The sequence below is a fragment of the Frieseomelitta varia genome, unplaced genomic scaffold (assembly GCF_011392965.1).
Source record: "Frieseomelitta varia isolate USP_RPSP 00005682 unplaced genomic scaffold, Fvar_1.2 scaffold_310, whole genome shotgun sequence".
NCBI classification, from domain to species: domain Eukaryota; kingdom Metazoa; phylum Arthropoda; class Insecta; order Hymenoptera; family Apidae; genus Frieseomelitta; species Frieseomelitta varia.
In genome coordinates this window covers 125,740-138,252 of record NW_025110047.1, presented here as the reverse complement: position 1 = coordinate 138,252, position 12,513 = coordinate 125,740, and the positions used below count along the sequence as shown (strand labels likewise).

Genomic DNA, 12,513 nt, shown 5'->3' with positions numbered 1-12,513 from the left:
CAAAAATACACATCAAAACGTTGCATCTGTTTTAACTTTTTATTTATGGTCTGTCTTGTACCCCGTTCGCGGCTGCAATGATGTAATTCCCACATTCCTACTATAGGTAGAGCAGGGACTAGTCGAGGGGAAGGTTCATCGCGTGATCGCAGGTCAATGGAAAAATAATTAGGAGCTGCATACTTTCGTTGTTTGGTGCAATCAAAGAGAGAAACTAGAAAATAAGAGAGAAATATGTGGCTAGAGGAATGTGACAGCTTCGCCGAACTATGCCGAGGATACTTACCGTACTATTTACTGATAATTCTGCCGATCTTTATTATCATTTCTCCGGTGAATCCAGTTGCCGCCTCGCACGAATTTCCCGTCTATCGAATGCACCAGTATGACTTGCACGGTGTACCGCACGGTAACGTCGTTTTCCCTGGATCCTCGTCTCATTAACTCGGTCAACAATTTTTTTTTTCTTTTTTTTTTTTTAATTAATTCGATTTCTGATCAGGTTGCCGTAGCGCTCCAGTTTCTCTGGAAGCAAGATCTCTCACAGGATGGAGCACTTCCAGGCACTGCGTAGTGACGAAAGCGCTGAGTCTTACTCCGAGTCTGTTTCATGCTATCAAGCACAAGGCTGGAGCTTTGATAGTGATCTTACCAGAAAGACTCACCGAATTGACGTTGGAGGAGAAACAGGTTCGTTCGCTTTGCTCCCGATGGGTTCTTGTCGAAAATACCAATTGAAGTTCGAATTTTTGTCGTCTTGTTGCAGCATATTATGAGTCTAGAAGAGTCTATGATGTTTGGACCGGAGACAACAATACCAGTGTATTTTACTTCATGGCATCCTGATCTACAGACAATCTTGGATGACCTATCTAATGGTTTTATCACTGATGAGAAAGCTGGATCTGCAGCTGAGGCGATGTTCAATTCTATATCAGCTAGCGGTTATCAGGTAGTAGTGGCGACTGGACAGGCATTAGCCAAGACGGATGTAAAAGTAGCCACTTTGCACGGGAAATTGACTGGTACTGGAGCAGAGGAGAAGTTACCAACTATAGCCTTGGTAACGCATTATGATAGTGCCGGCATCGCACCTGTAAGATATAACGTACTGCTGATGTCTATTCATATAGCTAAGAATGTTAGAGATAAAACGTGTATTTTGTTGCTAATAAACAGGAGTTATCTTTCGGCGCAGACAGCAACGCATCGGGAGTAACAATGCTATTGGAAATAGCACGATTATTCTCCAGTTTGTACTCCACTAGTAGATCGAGACCGCAATACAATCTGGTGTTTATTGTGACTGGTGCTGGTAAACTTAATTACCAGGGTAGTAAAAAATGGTTGGAAGATCAATTGGATGGACTTGAAGGCTCAATAATCCAAGTATTATATATATATTTATATTTGAAAGACTTCTGTCGTTGCGCACAATATTGCAAAATAGTTTTAAATAATAATGTATTGAATTTCATTGTTAGGACGCAGCGTATGTCATTTGTTTAGACACGGTATCCACCAGTGATAATCTTTACGTGCACGTCTCCAAACCGCCTAAAGAAAATTCCACGGGTGGCCTTTTTTACAAGGAACTTAAAACTGTGTCTGAGTTGTTAAACGTTACCACTGTCGAAGGCATACATAAAAAAATTAATCTGGCTGAGGAAACGTTGGCTTGGGAGCACGAGAGATACAGCATTCGTAGACTGCCAGCCACGACTCTGTCCAGTTTGAAAAGCCACGAAGATCCAACCAGAACAACGATTTTAGACGTTATACAAACAGGGCAGATAGACAAATTATACAAACACACGCAAATAGTCGCAGAAGCGTTAGCGAGACATATATACAATTTAAGTTCTAGTCAGATTTTCATTGATCCACTGGTACACACTTTTTCATCATTTAACTACTAAATGTAATAAATTTTTGTTGTATCAACTATTTTACTTTTTCCAGGGGGTTTCTAAGGAATCATTATCTTTGTGGTTTAATTACTTAGCGTCGCAACCAAGGGCTGCTCCGTTATTGGCAGATAAAAATAACATGTTAGTTGGTACGTTAAAAGAAGCAATGGCTAGATATTTGGGTGATGTTAAAGTTACTTTGCACAGTCCTGACAAACAGGATCCAGAATTTGTATTTTACGATGTTACAAAAGCAATGCTGAACGTATACAGGTAAATACATTTTTTTTTTAACTACATATCATTGTCGATACCATTTGTTGTGGATAACGTGGATTATTGTGTTTCAGTGTAAAACCAGCTGTATTCGATCTTTTTCTTACAATTGCTATCATTATATATTTGGGGATAATTTATGTGATCGTCCATAATTTCCCGCGTGCGTACACTTTAGCAACTCGTTTCTCTGTAAAAAATGTGAAGTCGTCGTGAAATTGCGTCAAACTTCGTTCATCCTTTAACATAAATTTAATATATAATGAGTAAGTGTAAAGATCAAAACTGTCTGTACATTAATTCTTATTCACATTAGCCTTAAATTAAAGATCGTCTACACGTTGTATCTCGAGTAATCTGTAAATGTTACATGTGGTTGTTTAATTTCAACTCGAACTTTCGTCCACGTTTCATCTTCATCAAAGAAAGATAACGCAAATAACAGAGCATATTTAAAAGAGAGGACATTGTTTCTCGTTTTATGGTGAATTATTATGTATAAGAACACGTGATAATTAAGACCAAGTAATAACAGACCAAATAGTGAGACTTCAGAATGCAATTTATGAAGAAAAAGACTGGCAAATTTTAGCAAATACAAGAATTTAGTAATAGATACAATTCCAAATCGTATATAGAATACTAGAACGTTAGTTTTATTTAAATGCAGATCTAATATGTACTTCATTTAATAGGTATTATCATGTTCGCGACACATGATATACGTGTAATATAACAATTTTGAATATATGTATATCACGTAAATTAAGATAATTCTATACAGGTAGTGTTACAAAGCAAATGTTTTTAAAAATTTTCTTGTTAAAAAGTACAGAAGACTATTTGCCAAATATTAATATTATAAAAGCATTTATCAGACGGAGCAAGAAAACTTGAAGAGTGAACTATTTGAATGACAAATAGAGCATAATAAATATTTATTAACGATTATTTAAATGCAAATGGACGAAATGTAAAAAGCTTGTACAATAAACGTGATGGAAAATAAAAAAAAATTGGTTTTTATATTTTCACCCAAATATTGGAATATTTAATATATTTCTTACTAACATAGACCTTGTACAAAAGATCATATAAAGGCTACCTTCTATAGAAAAATAGACAAAGACTGAAAATCCAAGGTTAAATACTGAAACAGGTTTGACTTATACTTTCACTTTACTGGAATTAGACGTCATTCAGCAGTTATTAAAGTACATCACAAAATTGTAAAATGCACAAAAATATGAATGTTCTTAACAAAAGTATCTCAGTCCCATTAGATTTTGATTCAACTATAATTATAAACAAAAAGATTGAGTTTTTAACTGTTTATCTTCTTGACAGATTTAAAATTCAAAAACAAGAGATGGACTTTGGAAAGACCTATGAGCCTTTTAACAGAATGCGTGACACCGGAATTAGAAGCTGTAAAAAAAAATGGTACTTGGAAAAAAGAGCGAATAATCATTTCGCCTCAACAGACACGGATCGTACTAGCAAATGGAACACAGGCATTAAATTTTTGTGCCAACAATTATTTAGGCTTGGCAGTAAGTATTAAAATTTATAAAGTAAATTAACAACATTGCTACTATCGCATTAATTAATTTCTCATTGTTTCGTAAGTTTAGAATAACAGAGAAATCATCTCTGCCGCAAAACTTGCATTGGACAAGTACGGGGCAGGTTTGAGTTCTGTAAGATTTATATGTGGCACACAAGACATTCACGTGGAATTAGAAAAGAAAATTGCTCAGTTTCACGGCAGAGAAGATGCTATCCTTTATGCATCTTGTTTCGATGCAAATGCTGGATTATTCGAGGCATTGTTAACGTCTGAAGATACTGTTATAAGTGATGAGCTTAATCACGCGTCCATCATCGATGGTATCAGATTATGCAAAGCAAGCAGATATAGGTGAGCAAGCTAAATTATTATGTTTTTTTTTTGTTGTGTAAAAATACGTCACGTTTTGTAAAGGTACAAGCATAGGGATATGACAGATTTGGAAAATAAGCTACAAGCTAATATGTCTTCGCGTTTGCGACTGATTGCAACTGATGGTGTTTTCTCTATGGATGGCACCGTTACACCATTACCAAAAATATTAGAGCTCGCAAGGAAATATAACGCTCTTACGTTTGTGGATGATTGTCATGCCACTGGATTTTTTGGAAAAACTGGAAGGTATTTTTTTAAGTACATTATATTATTGAGTAATAAATAATTTAACTATAATGCTTGTTTTAATATATAATATTAATTATCGTAGAGGCACAGAGGACTATTTTAACCAATTGGGATGCGTTGATATCATCAACTCCACATTAGGTAAAGCTATTGGCGGAGCAGCAGGTGGTTATACAACTAGTAAAAAGGAACTTATTAATTTGTTAAGACAACGTAGTAGACCGTATTTATTTTCAAATTCATTGCCACCACCCGTAGTTGCATCAGCTAGTAAAGTATGTAAAGGAAACGTAAACTTTTCATAATAGCGCTGCAAAAGTAATTGAAAATATAAAGAGACTATAAATCATCTATATTTTTATCCTTTAATGCCACATATAGGTCATGGACTTAATAACAAACTCTACGAAATTTTTGGATCATTTAACGAACAATACCAATCTGTTTAGAAATAATATGAAAGCAGCAGGTTTCACAATTACTGGTGACAATCATCCTATCTGTCCTGTTATGATAGGCGATGCAAGATTAACAATTGAATTTGCTGATAAAATGATTGGTAAATATTCACAATATATTGCGTCATGTTAACTTCCATCAGTATATAAAACGATTGTTTTTTGCTTACAGAACAAGGAATTTATGTTGTTGGTTTTAGTTATCCAGTAGTGCCAAAAGATAAAGCACGAATACGCGTTCAAATCAGTGCTGCACATTCGCAAAACGATATAGAACATGCCGTAAACGCATTTATACACGTTGGAAAAGAATTTAATATTATTAAGTGATATTTCTTTCTTATTTTCACGAAAGCTTCTATTAAATTTAAATATTTCTTAGGATTTCTCAGTCAAATTATAATGTAAAAAAAGAAAACAACTAAATTACGTATATAACTGTTTAAGTAACATTTAATGTACAATTATACCAAACTGAAACATTTAATACATGCAAAGATAAGCCTTATTTTACATTAAATATTATAAATAAAAAATGACCTAAAATTAAAATAAAATATAAAATTACCTTAAGCTAAATAAAAAACTTTATCGTGTATAAGATTTCTTTAGTTTGAAAAATTTTTGGTTACATGTCAAAGTTATATATTTTTACGAAATGTTAATTATACAGACGTTAAGATTTATATGGTTTAACAAGATTTTCCGAAAATTCTTTGACTTGTTGGACTCCTCGAACTTCTTTTTCTAATAAAGGAAGTCTGGTGATATGAAAATCTTCATAAAGATCCATTATCTACGAAAAAATTTGTTTGATCAGCTTTCTCAAACTTTTATATAAAATAATATGTCGAATTACAATATTTTTATTTACCTGTTCTAGATATTTGTCTTGTATTTTATGCCTGGCAAGACATAATCTGCAAGGTACATCGCCTTCTTTCAAGAATAACAACTGATTCACTATGATGTTGTGGGTATCTATACCACATTTTGTTAACTCTTGCACAAGCCTTTCTGTTTCATACAGTGACAAAAATTCCGCTATACACACACAAACAAACGTAGTTTGATCGGGATTTTTAAACTGTTCATTAACTTGTCGAATGACAACAAGCATCTCCTCTATTTTGTTACAGAATGTATCCACATTGAAATCTGTCATTCCTAATAATGAACTAATCTGTATCCAAGCAATTTTGAAGTTAGAATATTGACCAAAGCAAGATTACACTAAATCGTCAAACTAAATCTTTCTGACCTGTGTAATGAAAGGGCTGATCTTCATTTTCAGACGCATTAATTTTCCCAATCCTTTCTCTACTACATGCGGGAACGACAATAATCTTAAAGTATGACCAGTGGGTGCAGTATCAAAAACAACAACGGAGAAATTCATCCCTTTGACCAACCTGAAAATATACAAGTAGTGTATCAAGCAGTTGTCACACACAAATGTCATCAAACAACAAAATTGTTCGTTATTAACTTCATCACTTCTGCGTAACTCATCGCTTCATCTATACCAGGGAATGCTCCTACAATCTCTTGCATTATGCTCCTACTTAATCTCATGGCTTCACCTCCTGAAACTGTTTTGTGTTAAACAACTATACATGTGTGTTTCTTCAATACCGATCGTATTGCCCACACAGTACACAATGTCTGTACAAAGTTTAAGCATTGATGAAACAAAATACCTGCTTCACTTTCAAAGTATTCTTCCGGTAACTCGGTGATGCCCACATTCGGATCTATTTCCATGGCGAAGAGGTTCTCAAAACCCTTCACTTTCGTTGGAATTTTGCTGAACTTTTGGTCGAACGCGTCGGAGATATTGTGCGCCGGGTCGGTAGATATGATTAGCACGTTCTCTCTGACTTTTGATAATTGCACAGCCAACGAGCAACTGAAAATTAACAATACGGGAGGAAATGACTGAATAACAACATAACCCCATAAACATATGAAATTTTGAGGTTATGGCAGTACCTGCACGTCGTTTTGCCAACTCCGCCTTTGCCACCGACGAATATCCATCGCAGGGATCGTTGTTCGATTACGTTCTTGATCGACGGCTCGTACTCGATCACTTCTCCATCGTTCATGCTCATGTTCGTCAAGCGGCGAAGAACCGTGCTCTCAATTTTAACACGTCATTTACTATAGTAACTATGTCGCTAGTCTACGTCTTACCTACGAAAAAAGAGACAGTAGAAATACACCAACTGTGTACATACGTATTATTGAGTGTACAAAATAAGACGTATAATGCTATGTACGAAACGATACGATCGATGTTATCGATATGTCGTACGTACGTCGTTCGTTGAAAGATGTCGATGTTTTTATTTTAATTACGAGAACAGCTTATAGTTTATTCACAGTTCATTCGTTGCAAATCAAATTTTTATTGTATCAACTTTCCCTAGGCGATTCCCTGCAACCACGAGAAATGTGAAAGCATTATTTTTAGGTTAGTGAACAATTTTCATTATAGAAACGAATATTATCGAATCTGCTTACAGTTCGTTACAAATCAAATTTTGGATTGTCTGCGAGCATGAAAAATGTAAAAATGTAATCGTTTTTAGATTAGTGTATATCTTCGCTAATTTTTAGGATGGCAAATAATTTTCGTTATAGAAACATTACGAATATTATCGAACAGATTACGGTTCGTTACAAATCAAACTTTTATCACGAAACTCATCTGAGCATGAGCCTACGAGCATGAGAAATCTGAAAGCATCGTTTTTATGTTAGCGAATGACTTCACTAATTTCTAGATTAGTGAACAACGTACCGAACGATGTGTTACTTTTACAAATTACAATTAATAAATTCGGTTTTATTTGCCGACAGGCGCAATTCTAATATACTTCCTCTCCTTCCAAATTTCAAGAAACGAACAACCACAACACGCACGCGTCGCGCGAAAGATGCTGTTTGCTCGATCGAGGTATGAACTATCGAGAAAAGTAAATCGATCCCTTCGTCGTTGCAAACAGTTTCAGCACGCTATCGATCTTAATACAGAATCGACTTGGCGAGTGACTTCTACGATGATACGCGATAGATGCGGATATGTGTGGTGCGATACTGTGGCGGATGGTGTAGATTTTTAACGCTCGGCTAATTTGGAAATGCGCGAAGTGTTCGTAAACTGCAGTACGAAACGTTAGCACGGAGCGTTTGACAGCGCAAAGGCTCATTGTCCCACCTTGAGGTGTTCCGTCGCGAGCGGTGTGATACGGTGAGAAAATTGAATGTAGCATGCCGCAGTTTCACAAAGTCGAGATAAACAGGACCGAATGGGAGGTCCCGGAACGGTATCAAATGCTTACACCAGTAGGATCAGGAGCCTACGGCCAAGTCTGGTAACAGTTTCAACATAAAGTTTTTCAACTTTGTCGCACAGCTGATCGTATTCTTTTTTAGATCGTTTCTCGTACGACAAATCGCCTGTAATGTGTGTCTTATTAACAATTTAGGATTTGATTGCGAAGTGAAGATTATAACCTTGACGTTTTGATAACCATCCATCATACCATTAAGGAGATCATATATGTATATATATATGTATATGTGTATGCATATTATGTGTATATACATATGTCACACTTGTTTTGCTTTGTTGATAATTAATAGATTATTTGGATAGCTCTTTTTAATTAATAGATTGTTGAACAAGTGTTAATAATACGATAGCTCATGCGAGTTATTTCGTACGTAAATTGTATCCCGTGTCGCGAGCCAAGCTAAAATTAGCATTGTTTGACAATGCTTTCCCACGAGGATGAATTTAACGAGATAATTGTACGAATTTTCTCGAAATATTTTAAAGGATCCCTATTCAACTGAGATCATTGACAATTGATCAATTCCATCTTGACTTATTTACTTATATTTGGCACTTAATTTTCCAAGTATTTAAAATACATTGGTTTTTCCTCTCTCTTTCTTCTTTAAATTATCTTTTTATATAATTACTAAAGAAGAGATTCGCGTATATATATTACATAATTTTGAGCGATCAATAATGTTTAATTATTATCAAGATCTCAGTTTCTCACTATATTCTTCGTTCTTTCTTGGTTTTCAGTTCAGCGGTTGATACAAGAACTGGACAGAAGGTAGCGATAAAAAAGCTAGCCAGACCATTTCAGTCAGCCGTACATGCAAAACGCACGTACAGGGAACTTCGTATGTTGAAACATATGAATCACGAAAATGTGAGTACGTGTATGTGAATTTACATACATATAGGTTTAATATATTTTTGAAATTGGCACTGTAGGTATTCATGAATTTAGAAACTTTGTCTTGCTACTAAACTTAGAAATAACAGTGTTCTATATAACGAGCTTAATTGTTATACTACTATTATTAATCTATAACATCCAAATACTTTTCATGATATTTTTCATTCCAGGTAATCGGTTTGCTAGATGTGTTTCATCCAAATTCTTCTCTAGAACATTTTCAGCAAGTGTAAGTACTTCGATGTAGTTTTATAATTTTGATTGTCTCTCTTCAACTTCTTGATTGTGACTCCTTGTCATGTTTTAGTAATCACATGTACTTTTAATAGATATTTAGTTACGCATCTGATGGGTGCTGATCTCAATAATATTGTAAGAACACAAAAACTTTCGGACGATCATGTACAGTTTCTTGTTTATCAAATCCTTCGTGGTCTCAAATATATTCATTCTGCGGGTATAATACACAGGGTAAAGTGTTATAGTTGATAATAAGAATTTAAATGTGGTTGGATTGTTTTAAATGCATTATTTGGAATTGCAAAATTTAGGATTTGAAACCTTCTAACATAGCGGTGAATGAGGATTGCGAGCTGAAAATTTTGGACTTTGGATTAGCCAGACCTACAGAAAATGAAATGACTGGCTATGTTGCTACGAGATGGTACAGAGCACCTGAAATTATGCTCAATTGGATGCATTATAATCAAACAGGTAGTTATTATTTCTTCTCTTTCTTCTCAAATATCTTGTAATACATTGTGTAATATTTATGCTTTTTAGTTGATATATGGTCTGTTGGATGTATAATGGCCGAACTTTTAACTGGGAGAACATTATTTCCAGGAACAGATCGTATCCTTTTAAACAGTCATGCTTTCTATAATTTCTCTTAATATTAATGTCTAATAATCTAAATCAATGTTGATTTCCATCTAATTACATTGTACTTGTGCGCACACAAACTTCTTTTATAATTGTTCAACGAATATTACGAATCTTTAACCATTTTAAAATTAAAAGATACGTGCTTTTTGCTAAGGCTCTACATGGCTTCTTTCTTGCTTTAACATCTTCGATCGTTTTACTAATATGTATATTAATCAACATTGTATTTTATTTGTCAGATGGCAAAAAATTTTGATTTAGCTTCTGTTTGATAGCAAGGGATAAAAACGCTATTTGAATATGTATATATTCTTTAATATGCATCAATGCACGAAATTATCTGTTGTTTTATCATGTAATAATCAAAGTATTCACATAGTGAAAGTAGAAAAAGGTATGGTGGAACCTTAGCAAGAGCAGATATACATCAATTGAACTTAATAATGGAAATACTGGGTACTCCACGAGACGAGTTTATGCAAAAAATTTCGTCAGAGTCGGTAAGTAATCTTTGAGTCGCTAAACAATAATTTATCCACAGAGGAAGCCTGAATAATTTAAGTAAATGCATGTTGCGCATTCATAATGTGTTACGATTCAAATGCCTCGCATGTTACACTTTTTTTTTTTTATTAATCTTTATGTATTTATCTCCGATTTATCTCCGATAAATTTCACTATATATGACTAAAATGGAACAATTATCTTCATAACATTTATAAACTAATTTGGAAAATATATGTTATTCGCATTTGTACTTTGGAATGCTAAGAAAATGCTTAAAATAACAATTACAATCACAATACATTTTACACTGCTTCAAATTTTCCTATTCCTATATAATAAATCATGCTTTGAACATACCTTAACTTTAAGCAGACATTGATCACCTAACACGAGTTTTAGTACTCTGTGGTACACCCACAGAGGAAACTTTAAGCAAAATTACCAGCCAAGAGGTAATTTTACTTTTTTAATTGTTTTTTTTAATTCTTTCCGCGTATTTAAATTTTGCTTTGAGTTTAAAAAGTAAATTAATAGTAAAATTAATAAAGTATAAACAAAATAAAATAAAATACGTAACGCATTTATGAGGTATTTCATGCACAATTTTTAAAGAATATTTTTGAGAAATATTATGCAAATGTTAAATTTTGAGATATTAAAAATCAGCTGTAGAAGTGAAAAATTAAGAAATAAAAATGTTGTTTTAGGCAAGAAATTACATACAAAGTTTACCTCCGTTAAAAAAGAAGAATTTCAAAGAAGTTTTTCGCGGGGCCAATCCTTTAGGTAAATTTTGAAGTAAACATTTTGTAAATTAAAAGTTACGAATTATTTTCACATGTTAAATTAATGTATTTTTTGTTACTTTTCAGCTATAGATTTACTTGAATTAATGTTAGAACTGGATGCAGAGAAACGAATTACAGCAGAAAAAGCTTTAGCTCATCCATATCTGGCACAGTATGCTGATCCAACTGATGAACCAGTATCTTTCCCATATGATCAGAGTTTTGAAGATATGGATTTACCTGTTGAAAAATGGAAAGGTTTGTCTTTGCTTTAATATATATATTTTTCATATATTTAAATAGTTATTGATATATCAATAAAATGGTAATTCATTTTTATTATTTTTAGAGCTTGTTTATCATGAAGTTATAAATTTTTTACCTCAACAATTACCTACAATAGTTCCGACGATTGAGTCTACTTCGTAAGATTACACCGATAGTATAAATAACACATAAGATAAGTAAGATAATACAGTAAGATAATCTTAACGATGAATAATTATAAAAAATACGTTATATACAAAGTGTAGTTCATTGTATATAATATAGTGTTACATAAGTAATGTTAATTATACAAATTTATTGGTATTTGAGTCAAAATGTATATTTTTGTTAATGACGTAACGATACAAGAAAGTGCTAATATTTTTCACACCAAGCATAAGTTTTAGAGTGTAAAGTCACCAAATATGTGACAAATATTTACATTCATGATTTTGTATGAATGTTTCTGTTATATGTTCACGAGTTTCGATACTTTGAAGCTACAATTGAAAGCACGCGTTAATAGTCTAAAATTTTATTCAGAATCTGAAGCAATATTCTTTATAAAAAAAAAAACCAAAAAACGAAGTACGTAATATAAAGGACAACAGTTCTCCAATAAAAATAAATTCTTACCAGTAGCCTACGAAATAGCTTCAAAGTATTAGATTTTGTTTCGTACGCTGTTGGTTCTAGTCTGCAACAGAGAACATAATGTATCGAATTTATCGTTAAAAATTCGTATTTTACACACACAGAAGTAATTTAAAATAATTTAATCAGTAATATCCTGTTATAATGATGCTTTTAACAACAAACGTGGCTGAATAAATTTTTTGATCTTTGTATTATTGTATTATTCGTTACTCGTGTTACGAACTATTTATATTATTATTTTACCATGTACATTAAAATCAATAGTTAAGCAAACTATTGATTGAACATATGTCATGTACTCTT

At 33.3% G+C, this 12,513-nt stretch overlaps 4 protein-coding genes across 9 annotated transcripts; 3 read left to right on the top strand and 1 right to left on the bottom strand.

The window, feature by feature from the left end:
- Nucleotides 1-51: 51 nt before the first annotated feature.
- LOC122529818 (nicalin-1) lies at nucleotides 52-2,538 on the top strand. Its single transcript, XM_043656273.1, has 7 exons — nucleotides 52-409; nucleotides 503-690; nucleotides 767-1,096; nucleotides 1,180-1,389; nucleotides 1,485-1,889; nucleotides 1,963-2,183; nucleotides 2,261-2,538. Exons 1-7 carry the CDS (start codon nucleotides 235-237, stop codon nucleotides 2,400-2,402), a joined length of 1,671 nt encoding a protein of 556 aa, XP_043512208.1. The 5' UTR covers nucleotides 52-234; the 3' UTR covers nucleotides 2,403-2,538.
- Nucleotides 2,539-3,330: 792 nt separating this feature from the next.
- LOC122529821 (2-amino-3-ketobutyrate coenzyme A ligase, mitochondrial) lies at nucleotides 3,331-5,281 on the top strand. Of its 3 annotated transcripts, none has more exons than XM_043656278.1 (7): nucleotides 3,331-3,451; nucleotides 3,534-3,739; nucleotides 3,821-4,107; nucleotides 4,171-4,377; nucleotides 4,463-4,655; nucleotides 4,762-4,939; nucleotides 5,011-5,281. In XM_043656278.1, exons 1-7 carry the CDS (start codon nucleotides 3,421-3,423, stop codon nucleotides 5,166-5,168), a joined length of 1,260 nt encoding a protein of 419 aa, XP_043512213.1. In that variant the 5' UTR covers nucleotides 3,331-3,420; the 3' UTR covers nucleotides 5,169-5,281. The 3 variants fall into 3 exon arrangements, with proteins under 3 accessions (XP_043512213.1, XP_043512215.1, XP_043512214.1); XM_043656280.1 differs by having other exon boundaries at nucleotides 3,383-3,400; XM_043656279.1 differs by having other exon boundaries at nucleotides 3,395-3,415.
- A 153-nt stretch (nucleotides 5,282-5,434) lies between these two features.
- On the bottom strand, nucleotides 5,435-7,565 carry LOC122529831 (ATPase ASNA1 homolog). Of its 3 annotated transcripts, none has more exons than XM_043656301.1 (8): nucleotides 7,365-7,565; nucleotides 7,160-7,278; nucleotides 6,831-7,034; nucleotides 6,539-6,747; nucleotides 6,328-6,424; nucleotides 6,100-6,250; nucleotides 5,713-6,021; nucleotides 5,435-5,634 (listed from the first exon to the last, which is right to left on the bottom strand). In XM_043656301.1, the coding sequence occupies exons 3-8, from the start codon at nucleotides 6,950-6,952 to the stop codon at nucleotides 5,515-5,517; spliced, it is 1,008 nt and encodes a 335-aa protein (XP_043512236.1). In that variant the 5' UTR covers nucleotides 6,953-7,034; nucleotides 7,160-7,278; nucleotides 7,365-7,565; the 3' UTR covers nucleotides 5,435-5,514. The 3 variants fall into 3 exon arrangements, with proteins under 3 accessions (XP_043512236.1, XP_043512234.1, XP_043512235.1); XM_043656299.1 differs by having other exon boundaries at nucleotides 6,328-6,430; nucleotides 7,365-7,557; XM_043656300.1 differs by lacking the exons at nucleotides 7,160-7,278; nucleotides 7,365-7,565 and having other exon boundaries at nucleotides 6,328-6,430; nucleotides 6,831-7,124.
- Nucleotides 7,566-7,825: 260 nt separating this feature from the next.
- On the top strand, nucleotides 7,826-12,399 carry LOC122529829 (mitogen-activated protein kinase p38b-like). Of its 2 annotated transcripts, none has more exons than XM_043656297.1 (10): nucleotides 7,826-8,218; nucleotides 8,944-9,073; nucleotides 9,274-9,332; nucleotides 9,433-9,574; nucleotides 9,655-9,817; nucleotides 9,887-9,958; nucleotides 10,871-10,950; nucleotides 11,206-11,284; nucleotides 11,371-11,544; nucleotides 11,636-12,399. In XM_043656297.1, the coding sequence occupies exons 1-10, from the start codon at nucleotides 8,115-8,117 to the stop codon at nucleotides 11,713-11,715; spliced, it is 1,083 nt and encodes a 360-aa protein (XP_043512232.1). In that variant the 5' UTR covers nucleotides 7,826-8,114; the 3' UTR covers nucleotides 11,716-12,399. The 2 variants fall into 2 exon arrangements, with proteins under 2 accessions (XP_043512232.1, XP_043512231.1); XM_043656296.1 differs by lacking the exon at nucleotides 10,871-10,950 and adding an exon at nucleotides 10,412-10,491 and having other exon boundaries at nucleotides 7,830-8,218.
- Nucleotides 12,400-12,513: the final 114 nt, after the last annotated feature.